The sequence below is a fragment of the Phallusia mammillata genome, chromosome 3 (assembly GCF_965637545.1).
Source record: "Phallusia mammillata chromosome 3, kaPhaMamm4.hap1.1, whole genome shotgun sequence".
Classification (NCBI taxonomy): domain Eukaryota; kingdom Metazoa; phylum Chordata; class Ascidiacea; order Phlebobranchia; family Ascidiidae; genus Phallusia; species Phallusia mammillata.
Window position 1 is genome coordinate 29,663,953 of NC_137254.1, and position 23,728 is coordinate 29,687,680.

At 35.2% G+C, this 23,728-nt stretch overlaps 7 protein-coding genes across 8 annotated transcripts; 2 read left to right on the forward strand and 5 right to left on the reverse strand.

Moving 5' to 3' along the window:
• Positions 1-1,268: 1,268 nt before the first annotated feature.
• Positions 1,269-2,080, reverse strand: LOC145219967 (fibrinogen C domain-containing protein 1-A-like). Its single transcript, XM_080087263.1, has 2 exons — positions 2,014-2,080; positions 1,269-1,574 (listed from the first exon to the last, which is right to left on the reverse strand). The coding sequence occupies exons 1-2, from the start codon at positions 2,078-2,080 to the stop codon at positions 1,330-1,332; spliced, it is 312 nt and encodes a 103-aa protein (XP_079943389.1). The 3' UTR covers positions 1,269-1,329.
• A 358-nt stretch (positions 2,081-2,438) lies between these two features.
• LOC145219968 (techylectin-5B-like) lies at positions 2,439-3,741 on the reverse strand. Its single transcript, XM_080087264.1, has 4 exons — positions 3,498-3,741; positions 3,014-3,168; positions 2,710-2,809; positions 2,439-2,545 (listed from the first exon to the last, which is right to left on the reverse strand). Exons 1-4 carry the CDS (start codon positions 3,739-3,741, stop codon positions 2,439-2,441), a joined length of 606 nt encoding a protein of 201 aa, XP_079943390.1.
• A 930-nt stretch (positions 3,742-4,671) lies between these two features.
• LOC145218625 (fibrinogen C domain-containing protein 1-like) lies at positions 4,672-6,931 on the reverse strand. Its single transcript, XM_080086031.1, has 6 exons — positions 6,677-6,931; positions 6,275-6,429; positions 5,972-6,071; positions 5,704-5,806; positions 5,552-5,619; positions 4,672-5,316 (listed from the first exon to the last, which is right to left on the reverse strand). The coding sequence occupies exons 1-6, from the start codon at positions 6,918-6,920 to the stop codon at positions 5,072-5,074; spliced, it is 915 nt and encodes a 304-aa protein (XP_079942157.1). The 5' UTR covers positions 6,921-6,931; the 3' UTR covers positions 4,672-5,071.
• A 699-nt stretch (positions 6,932-7,630) lies between these two features.
• Positions 7,631-10,469, reverse strand: LOC145220167 (techylectin-5B-like). The gene is made up of 6 exons (XM_080087447.1): positions 10,219-10,469; positions 9,817-9,971; positions 9,512-9,611; positions 9,255-9,357; positions 8,813-8,880; positions 7,631-8,553 (listed from the first exon to the last, which is right to left on the reverse strand). Exons 1-6 carry the CDS (start codon positions 10,460-10,462, stop codon positions 8,309-8,311), a joined length of 915 nt encoding a protein of 304 aa, XP_079943573.1. The 5' UTR covers positions 10,463-10,469; the 3' UTR covers positions 7,631-8,308.
• A 953-nt stretch (positions 10,470-11,422) lies between these two features.
• On the forward strand, positions 11,423-14,902 carry LOC145218217 (rRNA-processing protein UTP23 homolog). 2 transcript variants are annotated; one of them, XM_080085617.1, is made up of 6 exons: positions 11,423-11,805; positions 12,049-12,174; positions 13,224-13,398; positions 13,879-13,941; positions 13,998-14,155; positions 14,291-14,902. In XM_080085617.1, coding segments are annotated over exons 1-6 (585 nt in total). In that variant the 5' UTR covers positions 11,423-11,743; the 3' UTR covers positions 14,292-14,902. The 2 variants fall into 2 exon arrangements, with proteins under 2 accessions (XP_079941743.1, XP_079941742.1); XM_080085616.1 differs by having other exon boundaries at positions 11,431-11,805; positions 13,816-13,941.
• A 31-nt stretch (positions 14,903-14,933) lies between these two features.
• LOC145218216 (nurim-like) lies at positions 14,934-18,130 on the forward strand. The gene is made up of 5 exons (XM_080085615.1): positions 14,934-15,069; positions 15,389-15,552; positions 16,064-16,237; positions 16,586-16,745; positions 17,258-18,130. The coding sequence occupies exons 1-5, from the start codon at positions 14,934-14,936 to the stop codon at positions 17,380-17,382; spliced, it is 759 nt and encodes a 252-aa protein (XP_079941741.1). The 3' UTR covers positions 17,383-18,130.
• A 626-nt stretch (positions 18,131-18,756) lies between these two features.
• On the reverse strand, positions 18,757-23,372 carry LOC145218215 (heterogeneous nuclear ribonucleoprotein H-like). The gene is made up of 10 exons (XM_080085614.1): positions 23,170-23,372; positions 22,817-22,935; positions 22,470-22,619; positions 21,958-22,096; positions 21,333-21,529; positions 20,983-21,113; positions 20,474-20,635; positions 20,015-20,150; positions 19,249-19,365; positions 18,757-18,936 (listed from the first exon to the last, which is right to left on the reverse strand). Exons 1-10 carry the CDS (start codon positions 23,304-23,306, stop codon positions 18,911-18,913), a joined length of 1,314 nt encoding a protein of 437 aa, XP_079941740.1. The 5' UTR covers positions 23,307-23,372; the 3' UTR covers positions 18,757-18,910.
• Between the last annotated feature and the right edge of the window lie 356 nt (positions 23,373-23,728).

A 23,728-nucleotide genomic window follows, 5' to 3' on the forward strand; every position in this document is an offset into this window, starting at 1 on the left:
TTTTACGCTGCCTTATTATACACGTGTTTCCACTAAAAGGGTTGTCTTCCACTAAAATGCAAAAACTAACTTTGTGGACGAAACTTTATCCTTTTCGGAATTGCCCCAGCAAGACTTAAACTTTTCACACATGACTATCCAGCATATGCCACTGACAGCGATGTAGCCCTAATTTTTTAATTATTTGCGGAATTCTGTATGTTGGAGTTCAAATCCTGCTGTGCAAGTTTCTAAAACCTATTTATAGGCCTATGACAGTGGTATTTGGCCTCAAAGCAAAGTGTTTTCATTTGAATAATGACCATTATTGTAACACAATGCACGGTACAAAATATTGTCACAAAAACAACAGAGGGGAAATTCAAACTTCATGGTGATTGGCTTTGGTGGGAAACCACACCAAAAAGGTTAAGCACCACTGGTCTAAGGCATCTTTATTTGGGTGCGTTTAAGGCCACACTGTCACTATAGCAAAAGAAATCGAAATTTCGGCTACTGGAAAAAGGACCCCCACCAATTGCTGTTCGGCGGAAAACAAATCTGCTGAATAATTAATGATGGAAATCGATGTTAAACTCATTGTTTATCGTTTATTATTCCGACGTGATTACGTATCCCTGTAGATGGGCAGGGCATAAAAAATTTGAATCCTTTTCCTTGTCAAAAGATTTCAAGATAAAAATCCGTTAAGCCGAATTCAGTAGTTGCTAAATTTGACTTTTTGTAGCAAGAAAATTTCGATGTGTGGACTTTAGGATCCAAAGAAAATGTTAGCTTTAAGTTTTTGCCTGAGTAGAACACAAACGGAATTTTAAAATTGTGTTTTAAAGGTAAAGGCAACTTCCATTAAGTCTTAATTTAATTAGCATACATCAGCATAACCGTACAACTCAATGGAAAAGATATAAACAGATCGCCAAACGTTGTCTGCATCCAAACAAAACAGCTTTACAATTTTATTTTTTTTAAGTTTCCCTGCCAAAACTATTTTATAAGTAACTATGATTTCTATCAATTTTTGTTTTAAAAAAGTCCCTGGGGCTTTACCGCTTGACTAAAAAGGCAATACGAGCAGCTGTGTAGGCTACGTTTATTAATTTACGCGCTTTCAATGATAACAAACTCAAAGCATACCAAATAGTTTGTGTCTTACACAAGTCATCAGTTAGTTGTTTGAGCAGGGCATTGGAAGTTAGACAATGGTGATCAGCCTTAGACACCTGACAAAAAGTTAGCGATGTTTGCATAACTTTACTATGTCGAGTTTCTTTCTACTGGTGTTTAAACTGTCACCAAATGCTTATGTACAAGTGGAGCGGTAATGCTGGTTTAAACGTTCGGTTTAATTTTCATAGAAATACTTTTTAAGGAGTATCGGTGACCGCGAAAGCCTAGCCAGCTTGAGGCAGTCCATGACTCTACTGCACCCGTTAGATAGTCCCCATTAAGGTTGGAAGCATAACAGTTCTTGTACCACCAACCACCATGGACGGCGCAATTGGAGCCTTCAATTATGTCGTTGTCTCTATCTTTGGTAGAAAACATCATACCATTGTGATGGCTCAATGAGTCGCCTGTTGTGGAAAACAGTCTTTTGTTCTTTTAAATATGGAGGTATAAATTAGTGCAGTTTACGCAAAATTTCACAATTACATTTCCTTATGGTGTAGACCAGTGATTCTCAAACACGGCCTTCAGGCTCCCAACTACTTATTTTGCGGCTCTCAACAAACCTCAGAAAACCACCAAAGATTGCTAGTTTAGCTTTCAAAGTGATAATCTTTAGTGATTTTCTCAAGGTTTCGTTTTTTTGCGGCTCCCTACACATTTGAACAACTACCATTTGGCCCAGACAATAAAAAAGTTTGAGAACCCCTGGCGTAGACTGAGACTGTAGAAAATAACGACAATAAGAAACTTACAATTAAACAACTTTGTTTAGTTTGTCGAAAATTGGAAATAGAATCTATTGAGAAAACAACATGACATACATCTACGCATCAAATAATTTACCCGCAGTTCCACTGTAACCTGACACAGAGAGCACAAAGTTACTGCTTTCATCGCTCACAGAAAACATCCTAAAAACAAGTTTGTTTGAAAATCGGGGTATTTTTATTATTGATAAAAATAAGAGCCCCGAAGGACGTAATAAGCGATATGCTTTATTTTACGCGACGCTTGTTTCGCAACTTTTTTATCAATCTTTTACGTGACTGAAGTGAATATAAACAAGTGTAACCGATGTGGCCTTCATATCACTGATGATGGCATGGGCATTTGTCGAAACATTGGAACAATGAAGCATGTCCCTATTTACGCCTATTTGGGCCGCTATTTTGATGATTAAACTTATGAACAGATCCGTATGTAAAGTTCCAAGGTGCAGTTTTTGTTTCAAAATCTTGTCTTATTTGTAAGTTTCATTTGACATCTTATTACCCATATTCAGCATAACGGTGTTCCTCGTCAAAATCTTCCAAATCAATCCGCAGTTTGTAAGGTACATCAGAATTGTTTGTGATTACATAAATGTTTTCAAGTCCTTAATTAAAACAACATAATTCGTTTTGAGAATAAAAGTGTTTCCAAACCATTTTTTTAAGTTTGACCACGGCAGACGACAAGATGTTGCGAGAAACTGTTTGCTATTTTGGAAAATTGTTTTTAAGCTTTAAAATTAAAACGTGTTTGTTACAAAACACTTACCCAGCCAATATTCCCCACTTTTGTCGCCAAATCCATTTTTGTATGCATTCCAAGTTTGTGTTTTAAAATTAACAGATCCGTCGAATCGTCGTTGAATAACCTGAAATCCATCAAATCTGATAGCCTTTACTGATTTTGATGTAGGTTTAAATAAGTTCTACTGTGTAGCTATCCCTTAAGCTCTATTATTTCAAACTTAAAATTACTCTTAAAATTAAAATGGGTAACTAGTTATTTGTGTAATTTTTGTTACTGCTGAAAAGAGTTTATTTTTCATAATTTTCAACATCTAAACAAATCTTACCAACCAACCACCTTCACCGTTGTCATTGTCACAAAATACTTCAAGTTGTTTAGCGATGTTCTTCATGAACGGTTGCACTGTGTATACCCCACTAACGTTACTCATTTTCTGTACTTCTACGCAGTTTAAGGGCGGCCGCAAGTTCTCCAGTTGTTCTATAATATTAATACTTTTATTTAGTTGTTGAGTGAGGTATATTTCGCTTGATTAATGATCACTTGGAGACACAGTAGCAATAGGGCAATCACTATAAGTCGAAATATGAATATTAGAAATTTCCAAATCGCACAATTGAAGGGCCTAACATTTACACAATTAAAGATATTTGATGTACTTGTAAATGAAGAAAATTAAGATTTAAAAACTATGCAATACTTTTACAACCACTTTACTGATACTGATATGACACTTTGTGACCAAATAATGCTTAAATTAGCGTTTGTAGAATGTATAGGCTACCTCATAATACAATATCAAACCTTACTTATTTGTTTTTCCATTCTTGCAACCTTTGCTTTTAGTTCCACACACGATTCGCCCAATTCCCCTTTTGCGCCTTTATCACCCCGTAAGCCTTGCAATCCTGTTGGCCCGCGTTTACCAGGAGGCCCAGGCACTACAGGCACATTGTCAGAGGAATCATCTCCACCACAAGTCAACGTTACTTGCCTGTTTGCCTTGGTTATCCACGCCCAAAACAAGATAGATAAAATAGTTAACAGTTTCATGTCTATTTTTTTACCTATAGCAGGAAATAAATAGAGAAGACAAAGTTAGTCTCGATCAGGCGATATTCCATAAAGTTTTACCGTCTAACATTTCTTGTGGTGAGTAACTGACCTTTTTCGAGAACACAAAGCTTAAAAAAAACTATCCCGTGCTGAGATTTGAACCCATGACGTCAGTTTTTATGGGTAACTTTAAACGCTTTTATTACAGACCGAGCCAGTCAAGTTCGGTAAAAAAAGAAAAACAGCCAGACTGTACTTTGAATAAAATGATTAGGATTTTGATGATCCGTGATCACCTTTGCTACAACATCCACCAAGACACGTAACAACGTTGCTGTCCTCATGTTCTGAGGCTAAGTCTTCTAATCTAGGCCACAAGTACTTTCCATGTATCTTTGCTTGTACGTGCACCTGAGCAGGACGAAACATGTTTTCAATGTGTACTTTTCAGAACCGTAGGCTATGCTGGTTTGTTTTATTCGATGTGAGCAAATTCTCTGTGATTCAAACCAATCTAAAGCGGACAAACACCTGCAAACTTTGCGCAAACAAGCTAAATTTATAGCCTGGAGCAACAAAAAAGCTTTAAATCCGATGAAAATAGTCAAGCTTGTTTATTGTGGCGCAAAAGCTGTTTATGTACAAAACTGAAAGCAAAGATATAAATAGGTCGCCCAATATTTATAAAATGTATGTATAAACCAAACAGCTTTTAAATTCTAAAGTTATAAATAAGACAGGCCCAAGATTTTGAAGTTTTTTTTCTCCAAAACGGTTTTGTAAGTAACTGTGATTTCTATCATTTATTGTTTTTGAAAAAGTCCCGGGGGCTTTACCAGTTAACTTAGAATGCAATACGAGCAGCTGTGTATTTTTTTTATTTCACGTGCTTTTAAAGATTACAAGATATACAAACTCAAAGCATGATAAATGGTCTGTGTCTTACATAAATTATGTATTGTTTGTTTAAACAGGACATTGAAAGTTAGAAGATGGAAATTATTATTTGAACTGACATGTTCAATTCAAGGTTTTATGACAATTGGACTTCAAATTTAGACAGGTATTTTTTGTTACTGTACATGTACAATACTAGTTAACAAACTCAGTGACAAGTTAACTATACAGCGGTTTCTAAATTCGCCAAAATTAGCGCAAAGCACAATTGCAGACTGTGTCAAATGTTGGTACTATGCTTCGTTACTAAAACGTTAACAATGTTACTTGTTTGCACGACTTTACTATATGTTGAGTTGCTTTAGCATTATACTGCATGGTGTCACAAAGTGGGCAACTGCTTATATACAAATGGAGCGGTAAAGCTGGTTTAAATGTTCGGTTTGATCTTCATAGAAATACTTTTCAAGGAGTATTTGTGACCACGGAATTCTAACCAGCTTGAGGCATCCCACGACTCTACTACACCCGTTAGATATTCCCCATTAAGGTTAGAAGCATAACAGTTCTTGTACCACCAAGCACCGGTGCTGGCGCAGCTGGAGCCTTCTCGCAGGTCGTTGTCTCTATCTTTGGTAGTAAACATCATGCCGTTGTGATAGATCAATGAGTCGCCTGTTGTGGAAAACAGTCTTTTGTTCTTTTAAATATGGAGGTATAAAATTGTGCAGTTTCCGCAAAATTTCACAATTACAATTACATTTCCCCTCTGTAGACTCAGACTGTAGACTGTAGAAAACAACGACAATAAGAAACTTGCAATTAAACAACTTTGTTTAGTTTGTCGAAAATTGGAATAGAATCTATCGGGAAAACAAAATGACACACATCTACGCATCAAATATTTTACCTGCAGTTCCACTGTAATCTGACACAGAAAGCACAAAGTTACTGCTTTCGTCGCTCACAGAAAACATCCTAAAAAACAAGACAAGATTGTTTGGAAATCGAGGTATTTTCAAATCTCGTTTTAATTTTAGGTTTCGTTTCACATCTTATTACCCATATTCTGCATAACGGTGTTCCTCGTCAAAATCTTCCAAATCAATCCGCAGTTTGTAAGATACATCCGAGTTGTTTGTGATTTCATAAATGTTTTCAAGTCCTTAATTAAAACAACAGAATTTGTTTTGAGAATAAAACTGTTTCCAAAACATTTTTTTAAGTTTGACCACCGCAGATGAAAATTTGGAATAAACCGTTTCGCATTTCAGAAAATTGTTTCTACGAATTTAAATCAGAAAACGTAAGTTTGTCACAAGTAACTTACCCAGCCAATATTCCCCAGTTTTGTCGCCAAATCCGTTTTTATATGCGTTCCAAGTTTGTGTTTTAAAATTAACAGATCCGTCGAATCTTCGTTGAATAACCTGAAATCGACCAAATGTTGTAGCCTTTAATGATTTTGATGTAGGTTTAAATACGTTCTATTGTGTAGCTATCCCTAAAGCTCTATCATTTTAAACTTAAATTTACTCTTAAAATCAAAATGGGTAACTAGTTATTTGTGTAATTTTTGTTACTGCTGGAAAGAGTTTTTTTTCATAATTTTAAACATCTAAACAAATCTTACCAACCAACCACCGTCACCGTTGTCATTGTCACAAAATACTTCTAGTTGTTTAGCGATGTTCTTCATGAAAGGTTGCACTGTGTATACCCCACTAACGTTACTCCGTTTCTGTACTTCTACGCAGTTTAAGGGCGGCCGCAAGTTCTCCAGTTGTTCTATAATATTAATACTTTTATTTAGTTGTTGAGTGAGGTATATTTCGCTTGATTAATGATCACTTGGAGACACAGTAGCAATAGGGCAATCACTATAAGTCGAAATATGAATATTAGAAATTTCCAAATCTCGCAATTGAAACATTTACACAATTAAAGATATTTGATGTACTTTGTGACCAAATAATGCTTAAATTGCTGTTTGTAGAATGTATAGATTACCTCATAATACAATATCAAACCTTACTTATTTGTTTTTCCATTCTTGCAACCTTTGCTTTTAGTTCCACACACGATTTGCCCAATTCCCCTTTTGCGCCTTTATCACCCCGTAAGCCTTGCAATCCTGTTGGCCCGCGTTTACCAGGAGGCCCAGGCACTACAGGCACATTGTCAGAGGAATCATCTCCACCACAAGTTAACGTTACTTGTCTGTTTGCCTGGGTTATCCACGCGCAGTAAATAATAGATAAAATACTTAACAATTTCATGTTGACTTTTTTTCACCTAGCAGGAGATAAAATAGATGAGAAAAAGTTATTGATTATAGTTATTGAGTTATTATCAGACGATCTTAAATAGAGTTTCACGGTCTAACATCTTGTGGTAAGCAACTAACGTATGTTTTTTTTAAAAAGCAATGGTTGAAAAAAACTATTCTGTACTGAGATTTGAACCCATGACTTTTTTGCGGGTCGCTTACGCTTTCTTGGTGACAGAGCTAGACAAGTCCGGTTGTTTACTTAGTTTGCCGAAACTTAAAAGAAAAAATAATAAAACAGCCAAACTGTAGGCCTACTTTGAATAAAGTGACTAGGATTTTGCTGATAAAGTCACCGCTGCTACAACATCCACCAAGACACGTAACAACATTGCTGTCCTCATGTTCTAAAGCTAAGTCTTCTAATCTAGGCTACAAGTACTTTTCATGTATCTTTGCTGTACGTGCAAGTGAACAGGACGAAACATGTTGTCAATGTGTACTTTTCAAAACCGTAGGCCTATGCTGGTTTGTTTTATTCGAAATGAGCAAATCCCAAAGAATCTTAACCTGTGATCAAAACTACCAATCTAAAGAGGACAAACACCTGCAAACTATGCGCAAACAAGCTAAATTTATAGCCTGAAGGAACAAAACCTTTAAATCCGTTGAAAAAAGTCAAGCTTGTTTATTGTGACGCATTTCAAGATACGCCAAAAGCTGTTTATGTACAAAACTGAAAGCAAAGATATGAATTGGTCGGCCAATATCGTCTGCATATAAACAAAACAGCTTTTAAATTCTAAAGTTATAAATAAGACAGGCCCAAGGTTTTGAAGTTTTTTTCTCCAAAACGGTTTTGTAAGTAACTGTGATTTCTATCATTTATTGTTTTCAAAAAAGTCCCGGGGACTTTACCAGTTAACTTAGAAGGCATCTGTGTATATTTTTTTTATTTCACGTGCTTTTAAAGATTACAAGATTTGCAAACTCAAAGCATGATAAACTGTCTATGTCTTACATAACTTATAAGTTCTTTATTTAAACAGGGCATTGAAAGTTAGAAGATGGAAATTATTATTTGACCTGACATGTTCCATTCAAGGTTTTATGACAATTTGGACTTTAAATTAGACAGGTATTCTTTGTTACTGTACATGTACAATACTAGTTGACAAACTCAGTGACAAGTTAACTATACAGTGGTTTCTAAATTCGCCAAATTTTGCGTAAAGCACAATTGCAGACTGTGTCAAATGTTTGTGCTATGCTTCGTTACTAAAACGTTAACAATGTTACTTGTTTGCACGACTTTACTATATGTTGAGTTGCTTTAGCATTATACTGGTGTCACAAAGTGGGCAACTGCTTATATACAAATGGAGCGGTAATGCTGGTTTAAATGTTCGGTTTAATCTTCATAGAAATACTTTTCAAGGAGTATTTGTGACCACGGAATTCAAACCAGCTTGAGGCATCCCACGACTCTACTACACCCGTTAGATATTCCCCATTAAGATTGGAATGATAACAGTTCTTGTACCACCAACCACCATGGCCGGCGCAGTTGGATCCTTCTCGTAGGTCGTTGTCTCTATCTTTCGTAGAAAACATCATGCCATTGTGATAGGTCAATGAGTCACCTGTTGTAAAATGCGAGCTTTTGTTAAATATGAAGGTATAAAATTATGCAATTTATACAAAGTTTTATAGCTACAACTAGATTGTCTTACGGTGTAAGTAATAACAACAATAAAAAACTTACAAAAATTCTATTAACTTATTAAGTATATCTATAGTTCGAGCTTGCTGAATGTATTTCGTTTTCTTCATGACAGTTGGAAATATATTACAACAATGGGAAAACCAAAATGACATATATCTAGGCATCAAATATTTTACCTGCAGTTCCACTGTAACTTGACAGAGAGAGCACAAAGTTACTGCTTTCGTCGCTCACAGAAAACATCCTAAAAACAAGTTTGTTTGAAAATCGGGGTATTTTTATTATTGATAAAAACAACAGCCCCGAAGGACGTAATAAGCGACATGCTTTATGTTTACGCGACGCTTGTTTCGCAACTTTTTTATCAATCTTTTAAGTGACTCAAGTGCATATAAACGGGTGTTTGCTGATAACTGATGTACAGGCCCTTCATAAGACTGATGATGGCATAAGCATTTGCCTAAACGTTTGAACAATGAAGCATGTCCCTTTCTACACCTATTTAGGCCGATATTTTGATGATAAAACTTGTGAACAGATCCGTATGTAAAGTTCCAAGGTGCAGTTTTTGTTTTCAAATCTTGTCTTATTTGTAAGTTTCATTTGACATCTTATTACCCATATTCTGCATAACGGTGTTCCTCGTCAAAATCTTCTAAATCTATCCGCAGTTTGTAAGATACATCCGAGTTGTTTGTGATTTCATAAATGTTTTCAAGTCCTTAATTAAAACAACATAATTCGTTTTTGAGAATAAAACTGTTTCCAAACCTTTTTTTAAGTTTGACCACGGCAGACGACAAGAAAAACTGTTTGCCATTTTGGAAAATTTTTAAGCATTAAAATTAAAAACGTGTTTGTTACAAAACACTTACCCAGCCAATATTCCCCAGTTTTGTCGCCAAATCCGTTTTTGTATGCATTCCAAGTTTGTGTTTTAAAATTAACAGATCCGTCGAATCTTCGTTGAATTACCTGAAATCCATCAAATCTGATAGCCTTTACTGATTTTGATGTAGGTTTAAATACGTTCTACTGTGTAGCTATCCCTTAAGCTTTATCATTTTAAACTTAAAATTACTCTTAAAATTAAAATGGGTAACAAGTTATTTGAGTAATTTTTGTTACTGCTGAAAACCAGTTTATTTTTCGTAGTTTTCAACATCTAAACAAATCTTACCATCCAACCACCGTCACCGTTGTCATTGTCACAAAATACTTCAAGTTGTTTAGCGATGTTCTTCATGAACGGTTGTACTGTGTATACCCCACTAACGTTACTCCGTTTCTGTACGTCCACGCAGTTTAAGGGCGGCCGCAAGTTCTCAAGTTGTTCTGTAATATTAATACTTTTATTTAGTTTTTGAGTGAGGTATGTTTTGCTTGATTAATGATCACATGGAGACACAGTAGCAATAGGGCAATCACTATAAGTCGAAATATGAATATTAGAAATTTCCAAATCTCGCAATTGAAACATTTACACAATTAAAGATATTTGATGTACTTTGTGACCAAATAATGCTTAAATTGCTGTTTGTAGAATATATAGGTTACCTCATAATACAATATCAAACCTTACTTATTTGTTTTTCCATTCTTGCAACCTTTGTTTTTAGTTCCACACACGATTCGCCCAATTCCCCTTTTGCGCCTTTATCACCCCGTAAGCCTTGCAATCCTGTTGGCCCGCGTTTACCAGGAGGCCCAGGCACTACAGGCACATTGTCAGAGGAATCATCTCCACCACAAGTCAACGTTACTTGCCTGTTTGCCTGGGTTATCCACGCGCAGAACATAATAGATAAAATAGTTAACAGTTTCATGTCGAAGTTTTTCACCTAGCAGGAGATAAAATAGATGAGAAAAAGTTATTGATTATAGTTATTGAGTTATTATTAGGCGATCTTACATATAACTTCACGGTCTAACATCCAGTGGTAAGCAACTAACGTATATTTATTTGAGAAAGCAAAGCTTGGAAAAAATCGTTGTGAGATTTGAACCCATGACTTTTTTGCGGGTCGCTTAGGCTTTTTTAGTGACAGAGCTAGACAAGTCCGGTTGTTTTCTTAGTTTGCTGTAAATTGGCAAGAAAAAAAATTAATACAGTCAAACTGTTCTTTCAATGAATCGATTAATAGCGCTGATGAAATCACTGCTGCAACAACATCCACCAAGATACGTAACAACGTTGCTGTCCTCATGTTCTAAAGCTAAGTCTTCTAATCTAGGCTACAAGTACTTTCCACGTATCTTTGCTGTATGTACAAGTGAACAGGACGAAACATATTTTCAATGTGTAGTTTTCAAAACCGTAGGCTATGCTGGTTTGTTTTATTCGAAATGAGCAAATCCAAAATAGGCTAGTCTTTCGTCTGTGATTAAAACTACCAATCTAAAGCGGACATGCACCTGCAAACTTTGCGCAAACAAGCTAAATGTATAGCCTGGAGCAACAAAAAAGCTTTAAAACCGATGAAAATAGTTGAACTTGGCTATTGTGGCACATTCCAAGATTCGTCAAAAAGCTGTTTATGTTGTTTTTAATCCTTTTTTGATATTTAAGTTTTGACTCACTTAGCTGCCTGAAACATTATTCAAAACTTTGTAAACGTTGGTTCTTTTCCCATATTTCTAAATTTACTAAAAAGTATAATTTTATTTTAGCGAAACATTTTTAAAATGATTTCTATGCGTTAGCACCATGTTTACTCAAGCATGGCACAGTTTATTGTTGCGTGACATGTTTGGAAATATGAAGCATGTGTTTTCGTTTTCAAATGTTTCATAAAACCTCAGGTTTCTATACGGTTATCGTCGTCATAATTATAAACACTGCATTGCATTTCATTGCATTTTCCGTTTTATACAAGCGCGAATATGTTGCTTTTATTTAATAATTTTTACTCATTGCAACAAAATTTAAATGCATGCATGAAATTTATAGAAGTTGGACGATAGAAATGCTTTCTGGGAATAAACAATGCAATAAAGACTTGTGTCTGCAAAGCCTTGACTATAACTTGAACTTTACAAAATAAAATTTTTTTTTTGGGTGTTTTGGAGTATTTAGGGAGTGTTGGTAAAATAAAACTAGCACCAGCATGAAAATTAAACGCCAAAAACAAGCAAGGCACCTTCTTTCTATGTACAAAAACTCTTTCAGGTAGAGAGAATTAAAGTTTGTTTAACATCATTTTTACTGTTTTTCAAAAACTGTTTGTTTCAAACTTCGGTTCGATTAAACCTATGTCATCATGCAAATGTATGTCGGTAGTGTTAAGAAAGCCCCCAAAATAGTGGACTACCTTTTATAGAAGAAAATTGAGTGCATTGCAGTTGGCTTGAAAGTTGTTGTAGGCTATTTTGTTTATGAACACGGCACTTGAGTTAAGATTTTACTTTGCAGAATCCAAGAACCATTTCAAGTCTTGATAGATGGGACATTTGCTCAAGCAGCATACAAAAACAAAGTGTTTATCGAGGATCAGTTATCCAAATACCTAAGTTGTTCTCTCCGATGCTTCACTACCAAGTATTTATTTACACTATTAAACTGTTAGAAACACTATACACCGAATTTAATCCAAGTGCTTATACAAACCCAGCTCTAGCTTGATTTATATAACCTACACTGATGATGACAACAGTGATTGTTGAAAGATCTGCACTAAGATGTATTCTATACACACAAGTTAGGGTTCCTCTATTTCTCGACTTTTTCATTTCTCGAGAAACGAGAAATTAAAAATCCATTTCTCGAGAATCTCGAGAGTCTCGAAATTTTTATTTAAGCAGATTTTCTAACAAAAACAAACAAAAAAAATTCCGATTGTACGTTTTTTTCGCTTTTAGTAGCAATCACAAGTAGTGATTCGCTAGCAAACCAGCAAAAACAGAAGCGACTGTTATAGATCTTCCGCAACCAGGCGTGACTACTGCCTGGGAAAGGTGAAAGTTTAGCGGCAACGCACGTTAAAAATCGCTTTTTCGGAAGCAAAATAAGAAAGTTATGTGCTCAGTCCGCTCTAGAGGCGAGTTGAAACGAAAAATACACATAATAAGAGGTGTCGCATTTACTTTTTGTTTAAGATACGTAATTTTTCTTTTTTAAATTTTAAATTTTTATTTATTTCTCGAGAAGGAACTCAAACACAGATACTCTGGCGGTTATGTTTTTGATTAAATTTAAACATTTATATATATTGCATACTGGGAATGGGATTATATAAGTAGAGAGGGGGGCTGTTATGGTTATTTGCATATTCATTTTGACACAATTGTTTGGACAAATATTGAGCTCTACTTTGAAATTTGTAATTCCCAATACAGCAATACAAAACATGCAATTAACTATAGTTGCCTGCATGTAAGAGCATCAAGCCAAAAAATTGTAAGTAAGCTGCAAACAGTGGACACTGTTTTAACAAATGAGGTCTCATCATTGCGGCTTGTGACAAGGCATAGGCAGTATTGACCATCTTATGGTACTCCAGTTTGTTGGGAGTAACGGACTAAAATGTTTTGTAATGTTTGTTAAAAGATATTGTTTTTTTATGGTAAACAACTCTTATTTGAATGTAGGTGTGTACTGGCCGAACTGTCTTTGCTGGGCAGCGAGATGCGTGGAGCCAAAGCAATCATCCAAAAATTCCAAACTAAACCATGTTCACATGATGACTCTCCCACCAGCGCTGTTAAATGTTTGAAATCATTAATTGGTGACAAAAATGAGCATGGATACTTCATTGCCACTCAGGTTTGTTTTAAAGTGCCACTGTTGTTGGTTTGATGCTTACTCTTTCTATATCTTTTATTATACTGTATGTTGATATCCATTGAGTTAACTGGGCGTAAAATAGCAATAATAATGCTTGAGACTTGTTAGCTGCTCCCTAATTTACTTACGTGCAAATCTTAGTTCCTGTAGCTTTTCTCTAATCAGGGTCTAATGATTCCCATTAGTATCTAAACATTTGTTTTCAGGTTAAAAGCTGTGTTACTTTTTTATGCCTATTCTGTTTTTATTTATGTTGACATTTATTGTACATGTTTTGAAAGCAACTAATAGCTGTACATTAAAAGTACTGCTAAACCCATGTTTATCTTCAACATATTGGGTAAAAATGCCAGTGTAAAGTTAAGCCCTGATGATTGCATATTCTTCTTATTCTAGGATGCAAACCTCACAAAACTTGCTCGCTCAATACCTGGCATTCCTGTTTTATATATTTACCAGATGAGCATAATTCTGGACAAACCTTCAAAAGCAACCAGCAACTTTGTTAAGGATTTATCCTCAGTGAGTTGATGAAAGCATTAAAAAACAATGCGAGTATGACATGTTATGTTTATTAGGACAAAATACGGATGCCAGCAGAGCAGAAGGCATCCTTGTTAGCTATGAAGAAAGAAGCGAATATCATTATCCCACAGAAAAGAAAACCTGTTAAGCGGAAAGGGCCAAAAGGTCCAAATCCACTTTCTGTTAAAAAGAAGAAAAAGAAAGGAAACTGGTAAGTACATTTTTACTTTTATAAGATTGGGTGCTTGTTTATGACAAGATTATCTAGACATTTGTGAAACACGTCGTAAACTATCTAATATAACACAGTTGTTTCCTATTTCTATTTTAAAATTATTTGTTTCAGAATCATGGAGTGCACATCTACTGGAGTTTCTCAGTCATTTCAGGGTGTAATTGAAATTTTGAGGCTATTGAAGTGGATCTGTATGCAGGATTTATCAAATTATGGCATTGATCAATTTGGGTGGAATCATCAAAGAGTGTTTATTTTGTATGTGCCATTCAGCAAATGTGGATGTTTATGCAATCCAAAGCCCAAGAGTATACCAAAGACGTTTCAGCATTCACTAATGCTTAAAGACTTGATTCTGTTTTTTAACTATGCAGTTTTACCCTTAAAAGCTGTCCTGCCAATTTCCCTGAAATAATAGGACTGTCTTCAGTTTTCTGGAAACATAAACAAACATTTCTGTGCACAGCCAGTCAGCAACCTACTTCAGCTGTGAAACAGATAATATGCTGTGTTATTTAGTTACTTTTTTGTGCAGAACATAGCAAGCTAACTTAAGCTGTAGGTGTTATACAATGTGAGCTAATTTATTTTTTGATGGTACCGTGGGTGTCAAAGATTGTTAAAATGTGTTTCTTCTGTCATGAAAAACTGTTTGTTGGTTTTGTTTGAAACAAAATCTGCCTTACAAATTAATGACCTCTTCCTGTATGTATTTTCCAATAGTTTAGTTATGTAGGTAAAATAACATGACACAATGAATGTCAAAACTGTGGTATATCTGGCAATCAACACTTGTACATACTTTTATCTCATAAATGTGGTCTTTCATATGATGATCTTTTTCTCTGTCAATGTCAATGGATTTCTTAAAAGCAATTATGTCAGTCAAGGTATGAGACTTACATTTTTATCTTTGTGAATAGGAGAACATCTTAATGTGTTGTGTTGGTAATGAGTCCACCATTGAGCTGCTATTAGATTGGTTTAATTTTTTATTTGGAGACTTCGTGATGGTTTAACATATCAGATATGCATATAAGCTGTTACAGGAATAATATCAAATCTTTAGAGCTCTTTGGCAATTGTATTTTTGTTCAGAGAGTTTAGATGCCCTATACAGGTACATTGGTAGTTGTTGAGAAAATTTGGTGTATTTTGTGTTAATTCGAGTGAAAATAAATAGGTCATATGATTTTATTTCATGTTTAGGTGACGTAGTTACAGAGCTTCTTTGGAATAGCTTTTATGTCGTAGCCTTCATCGCCAGTCATTCTCTTTTGGCATGGGAGGAATTTAAAAACATTGCAAAGTATGTCAACGTTGCTCCACTTTACAGAACTTTTTACATTTTTGTCACTGGCTTGACACTGCAGGTATGTATGTTTTTTACAATCATCGTGGTTTTGCTTTTGAAGAACATTTACAAACTACACTTTACTGTGTTATAAATGATTGCAGCTTAGCATACTAAAGCTTACGGCCAATCTGGTATTGACGTAATCTCCGATTGAAACACTTTATGCACTTGAAATAATCAATAGCGGTTAGTTAAATGTAGCTGTGCAATGTTAAAACTTTACGGAGAGCAAAGCAGTAAAGCTACAAACAGTGATAATTGCTAAACATGCTGCAGATACACCGTATTATAAAATGACTGGGACTCACAAGTAAGTGGCGCATTGTGAGTAAACGCAACTGGGGGTGGGTTGTTGGTGGAACCAGTAAAGGAGGGCCTAAAACTAACCACCCATTTTGGAGAAAAAAGGCGGGGTTCAACAGGAAATTCAATAAATGGCCTTTACATTGTAAATGTTTAAAATATAAATATTCTTGCTCTTTTTAGTCTTATAAATACGGGGGATGTGAACTGGATTTTTTTTTCAGAGCTTAATGAATAGCTGGACCATCATTGAGCCAAGCAGATTACCACTTGTATGGGATAAAAAGGACTATCATACATTTGTAATAATTTGTCAAATGTTACAAATATTTGGTTGGCTGATGACCATCCTGGGAATATTTGTCCTCGACTTTTCGGAGTTTATTGGATGCAAACAAGTAAGCAAATACATTTGTTGGTGTAAAGGAAGTGTTTGTCATAAATAATTACATTCTTTGTTCAAACACCCTGACATATAACTTGTGCCTATGTTATTGGGGCAGTTAGCAACTACTGATGCAAATGTTAATGACTTAGGAACGCAGATTTGCTGATGTAATAAACTATAATATGTTTGCGTAATAATCCAATAGGTGTGCAACAGGATACAATATTTACATAAAGTTTGTGACACTTCATTTTCATTCACATTAAGGTGTGAAGTTTCATGTTTTGCTTTGGTGTGAAACATTGTTGTTATGTTACTGACATTAAAGTTAGAATTGATTTTTACATTGTGTGTTTAGATATGGAATATACAATTGAGTTCTTCTTGTCCGTTGGCTGAAAAATCACAAAGTGCGAGGCAGTTTCTTGCAAATATGCGACACCCAACTCTTACTGGCTTTTTAGTGGTGCTCTGGCTCGTACCTTGCATGACCATTGATCGCTTTCTTCTTGCTTCAGGTAATAGCTCTCAAATTATGCAACATAATGTAAGTGTAATGTCACAACAGATGACGGGAATCAGCCTGTTTAACAGAGCAATGGCCAACATATCTGTTTTCACTTATCAAATTACAAAATATACTCAAGAAGAGTGGCAGATGATCAGTGTAATCTTTTATTTACAACAACAAAATGTTCACTTTTAGTCACTAAAACTGTTGCTTCCTCTGTTCCACACAAAGATCTTATGAAACTATTTTAATGTTATATTGAAGTTTAAAAGGTTATTTCAAATATTGCAGACTTTAATTTGCAGTGTTAATTGGAGATTTTTTACAATCATTGATCATGTACTAATGTATGACAACAACTTCTGCAATAAAATGTGATCCATTTATCTTGGATCATAGTCCGCCAGGCCTATTAAAAGCATTATACTGAACCAAACCGGTCTCCCAAGCATTCCAATATAGCTTTAAAGCTCTTAAAGTAAATGTTTGAATTAATGCTATTAGTTTTACCAATTTCAGCCTTTACTTTGTATCTTTCTCATTCATCGAAACTCACTGAAGAAGATTATGTTTATCTAAAACGGATGCAGGAACGCAAAAAGGAATCTTTGGAATTCATGTCAATGGAATCTAAAACTTCTTGAATAAAAACTGTGGATGCAAACTTAAAGATTGAAAATATTATTGCCCAAAAATGTACAAATGATTGTGGTTAATGCATGTTTTAAAGCAATTACCATGCATTATAGCAACTATAGTCAAGATGACCAAGTGGTTAGCCGTACTGCATTGTGTTCACAAGGTTCTAATAATTGTCTGTCTCGGCAACTTGTGTTTTCATGGGCTATAAAATTAAAACACACATTTTGTATAGATGATGGTAATATTGATTGTTTTACATGTCTATTATAAAATGTGTTATCCTGCCGATTTGATAAAGTTTTTGATAAGAATAATGTGTCCCATTGTTTTACGACATAATTTGGTACAATGTGTTGTCCACTTTACCTGTTTCAATTATCACAGCAGTTGTTTTTGTGTTTTTACCATTATAGATTATGTGCATTTGACAGCAGTTGCATTTGCTTTTTTCATATCAATCATTGAAAACTAACCTTTATTTTTAGGTGTGCTTTTGAAATGTGTTTATCACTGCAATTGATTTCTGCTTGTGCTTTTACATACTGGTACTGTATAGTTGTCCGAATCCCATCTGTTGTGATGCTTTTATAATTCTTTTTGCTAAATTTTGGATTATAGTTACACGTCGTGTTTTTGGTTTTAATCATTGCACATCACTCTTATCATGTCATGTTTCTTTCATGTCTTACCTAACAGACAGGCTTTCCTATCTCTGAAAAAAAACATCAAAAATATAACTTAACATTCTCAGCAGCATGGATTTGTAACCTGGTACACATATTGTGGCTGGTGATAAAAATTTACACGCTCATGTAGTTTCACGTAGCATAGTAAATTAAATGCTTGGTTTGAATCAAGCATCTCCTGGTATAGTAAATCTTGTGAAAATAGGTCAATCACCATTCTTTTATTTTGCTGACTAAGTCTTTATTGTTGGTCTTGAGTTTGAGTTCAGGTTCTAACTAGTGATGCACCGAACCCGCCTCAAAAGGTTCGGGCTGAAAACCTAAAATTTCCGTTCTGATGGATGTTTTCAACTGAACCTTGTGTCGTTAATGCGAATGAACTGATTGATGGCGCACCAAAACTTATAATATTTTGCAGAGAAGGTGGCTCGTATTTTTTAGGCGTAATATTAGTTAATTTATGAGGTTTTATATTGGCGATATTGACAGTTTTGATATTAGTTTCATTCAATTAAAACAAATCAAATTTTCGAAAAAAGTTCGGGCCAAAACCGAAACATGCGAAAATGGCGTATTCAGCCGAAATGTTTCGGCCAGCCGAAACTTCGGTGCATCACTAGTTCTAACCATGTGCCTAAACCGGAATGCCTAAATTGATTTTATTTCCCTAAAAACATAGCTCGACTAACAAACATTTGTACAGTTTTATTGTCGGCTGGAGCAGTGACGAAACACATGTTGTACACACTTCGGCCACAAACACAACAGCATTGGCTGACTACAGGCTTTCAGTGTTACTTTGTCCATGAGAGTGTTCAGTAAAATTCATCTCCTAATCAATTCCTCAAAACCTGTATCCGCTGTTGCCACCTGAAAATACACAAACTTACTAGAACATGTTTTTCAAAAGTGCTTCATTTTGGTTGCATGCTTTTTGAAATAAGTAAAATGCTTTACTGGCACATATTTAGTAGATTATTGTTGTATATATAGAGTCATGAATTATGACTATCTGAGAATTAGTTACCGTTTGGACAATCTTATAGGCAACCGTATTGTAAACAGTATTGTTATAGTGAACCAAATTAAATTGCCTGTAACAGTGTTTTCTCAAACAACAGTTGCTTATCAGATTTAATTTATGCCCATATTAGGTTACAAACATGAAATAATTCCACTCACGTCTCCCACGACCTCTTCCACCTCCTCTATGCCCTCTCCCTCCTCCTCCTCCACCACCACCACCATATGATTGTCTTCCCTGTCCTCCGCGATAGAATAGTTCAATGTAGCGATGTTCTGCAAGCGAAATGTAAGATTTAATCACACACAAAACTGCCAAAGAACTTGTGTATAAAGAATACATCGTGCAAATATTTCAACAATCACTGTTGTCATCATCAACACAGGTTGTAAAAGATTGGCAAAAATATGAAGCAGGCAATTCTTTGAAACTGTAAAGTAGTCTTTGACAACAGGAACAGGTGATACTTACTACAGCATGGTATGAGAAATAGGAAATACAGACCCCAACAACGGTAAATGAGACAAAATTGTGGTGTTATTTCAATTACAAAGCCAAACAGCTCTAACCAGCAGCATTTTCAAAACTCTTTTTTGCATAAAGTAAATTTCTGTCCATTTAAACTGCTTATCATGTTATAATATGTAGTCTTTAGTAAGCCCCGTTTCACAACCAATGGGCCATAGCCTGACAAAAATACATACTGTTAATAAATGCTTTAGTGTTTGTTTGTGTCACTGCAAGCTAAAAAAATCGAGATAACTTTCAAGACAAATTTATGATAAAATGGACCTGAGACTACATCAAAGCATTTTTTGAGCCACTTTAATGTTTTAGAAGCAAAACAGTTTTAAAATACAAGTTAATGAAAAGTTACATTTTTGGTAAAATTATTTTCAAAGCTTCCTGATGAGATGTACTTACGCATTGACTCATTATTTTTCTGCATGGCAGCCTTAGCATCAAGATATGAGGCAAATTCAACATTCGCTTCTCCGCTCATGCGGCCGTCAACTCCGTGTTCACGATGGACCCGTACAGGAACAACAGGTGAAAAAAACTAAAAATGTATTAAATATTGCTTTTTAGATTATTTCTATTCTTAGAAAATCCATATGGGCAGAAGTTACAATAGCAATTTGATAGCCAAGATCTCAAAATAACAACAAAAGTTCAAATCCAAAAACACTAGCTGTATAGAAAGACTACAAAAGCAGCACCAATAAATGATGCAGAAATTCAGTTAAGATTTTGTGACATTATCAATTAAGTCCAAGCATTTTTACAGAAAATATGAGTTAACATGGACTAAGATAGTAGTAAAGATTTGCATTGGCAATGTCAATAAACACTCATATTGGTAAGAAATAAGGTGAGACTTACATTGACAATATCATAGTCAGAGGCTTTGAATGGCAAGCCTCTCATGTGTACGACATATTCCGAACCCATGCTGTCATCTTCTTCTTCTTCATAATAATCATCTTCATAACTGTCTTCAGTGTAGCTCCGGTGAGCATAACCACTGTTTCTACCACCGCGCGGCTGCAAGACAAATTTAATTTATGCTATATCATCTGTATGTTGTTTGCAGAGTCAGATTAGTAGAAGGCAGTGAATTTGGTGAAGGTTTCATGCTCAGTATAATCACAGTATAGTTTTTTATTTGACTTCCAAAGTGTAATGAGATTAAGAATGTTATTTTACTTTAAGGCGCTTTGTTGATTTTAAATTTTTCCTGATATTAACTGAAATTGTACACTTAAAGATTCAGCGAGTTACAAATTTAGACTAATACTAACAAGACTTAAAGCCAGGATTTGTTCTATTCTGAAACTGTTTTAACCATAACAAACAGCTTGGCATATTTTTTAAGACATGTAACAATTTACTCTGTATTCATTTCTGCCTCTTCCCCCACCACCTCCACTTCCGTAACGACCACCACCGTAACCTCCATGACCTTGACCTTCCCATTCATAATCCTCCTCATAATCGTCATAGTAACTGTCGCCTCCATAACCTAAACAATCAATGCAAACCATATTTTGGAAAATAGCCAAACTGTGAACTAACAGAAACAGGGTCAGAATAAAGATTCTAAAACATGTTTTTTTGTTTTTAAGAAAGTTGTTTCAGAAAAAGATTGTGTGATTGAAAAGGCAAGGTGCCAAACAATCCATTTTACGAGGTAAAATAAATTTGAAAGACAAAACAGCAGTCATAGAAACAACGTACAAACCTCTGCCATAACCACCATCTCCCATCATACGGCCACTACCGCCGCCACCTGAGTGTCCGGTTTGTCGCCCTCTCATGCGATTTCCACGCATTGGTCGGTCATACGGGCTTGGCCTTCCACGACCCATACGCCCTCCACCATTTCCATGCCCAAAATCTTGCAATTCCTTCCTTGTGCTTTTAAATATTTCAATGTATCTACAAACAACATCAGTAATGAACAAAATATCCAACCTAACCATTACATACTAATTGTTAGCTAGTGTTTATAACACAAAACTGTAAAACAAACATTAGATTGTTAAAAGGCACACTAACAGTATGTCAATAGATGTTTGATGGTTAAAAATGCACAATTCTTTGGCAATTTTGCTTTGGTATTGATTACCGACCTAACGATAGAGTGGCAATACACTAAATGATAACTTACATAAAATACATACTGTTACCATGGAAAAAGCCTGCCAGCCAATTTTAAAATCACTTATTTCTTGTGTAATCCACAGTCATTTGCCAATACAACACACTACATGATAGCTTAACAATATCTACTGACCAGAACAACCTGCTACCCAACCTTGAGATAACAAACTTTGACCCAGTTTAGGCCCGATCCACCCACCAACCTGTGCCCAATCCTGTCTTTGTGCTTGGTCAGAGCTTCATCAGCATCACGCTGTGTGGCAAATTCAACGTATGCCTCCCCAGAACACCGACCCTGCCCGTCCAATGGTAACGTGATCCCATTATGTATAATATCCAACCCTTTACGTGAATTGAACAGTTACCTCTGTTATTCTAAGACGATTCTATCCCAAGAATTCAAGGATTTTAAACCGACCCACGGCCAGCCCACAAATAAACCTTCTGAACAAAAACACCCATTGACATTAAAGTATGTACACACTAATGCACTGCCCTTATTGAAATCAGTCAATTTCTCACATTAAATCTACTGATGCGACACTCTTATCAAATATATTTTTAAAAACATTATTCACAAGGCTTTTATATTTCAATCCAGTTTGTATCCATACTACTATCTTCTTGTTTGCTTTTCATCTTGGTCTACTATCAACTATATATTGAACTAAAGCTTAAATTTGACTGGTAGATGTAGAAAATGTATCAAAGTTACCAGAAAAGAATTGAGTTATTTCATCCTTTGTGCACTGATAAGGAAGACCTCGCATGCGAACGATAAAATCTCCCCGAGTTTGTGGTGCTCCTTGGGATTCACCGCTTTTGTTCAAAACATATTCCATTTCTTTGACGCTTGAAACAAACACTAAAAAAGCACAAAATAGTTACATTAAGTTACTATACATTCATGATAGAGTTATTACTTTATTCTACCTCAGAAAATAGTTTTTACTACAACTACAAACACATTGCTTTGGCTGTACATATCAGATTCATCTAAACATGTAAGTTTTTCAAGTGTTTGTCATTTGTTAATTGGCCAAAATATTTTAATGTTCCTACCTTCAATGTATCTTTTTCCCATATATGTATGATCCTTATTTAATGCTTTGTCCAAGTCAGCACTGGATTCAAGTTCAACATAAACCTCACCACTTGGACCTCCTTCTTTTGTAAATGTCCTACACAAAAACATTTCATTTTAATGTTGCCAATAAAATAAAACATGCATTAATACATTACCATAATGACGTTACAATAAGAGGCAACTTAACAACTTTAAAGTTTGCACAAAATTAATGCCTTCTAGCACGAAATTGATGCCTTATAAAAGATTAAACCAAACAGAAATAGAAAGTTGTTTGTACAATGTCGTGACCAAATCAACCTTTTAAAATTGATTGAATATAAGTTACCTTTTAATTCCGTGTTCATTTCCCATCACAGGACAGTCCAGAAACTCAATAACTTCATCATCGGTGGCTGACCATGGCAAACCGCGCAGTCGCACAACACAACGGTCATCTTGACTGGAAAACTGCTGATTAGCCATTTTACAAACCCAATTAATACAACATGTACAATTTAAATCTGGTCTAAAACATGAAAGTATGGAAGTCAATAGCAACAATAGTTGTTCACAATACGAAAATAAAATTACCCGTTTGACTAAAGAATGAAAACTCAAGCAGATAGAAAACTCAAGCGGACTGTGACAGTTTTATTTTTTTAGAAGCCCGCAAATAAGGCAATCTGACATGGATCAGAATTCAAATGTGAATTTAAATTTTCTATAAACTAACATAAAGTTTCTTGGAAGTGCAAATTAAATAAACAAAATATTTTAACACGCAATTAATGTTCATAAATTTCCAACAAAACTTTCAAACTTTAACAAAACCTGGCTTCAGTTCCTTTCTACGGCGGTTCCGATAAAGTAGTCACCGATACGCGAATACTTTTACCGCGCCACTA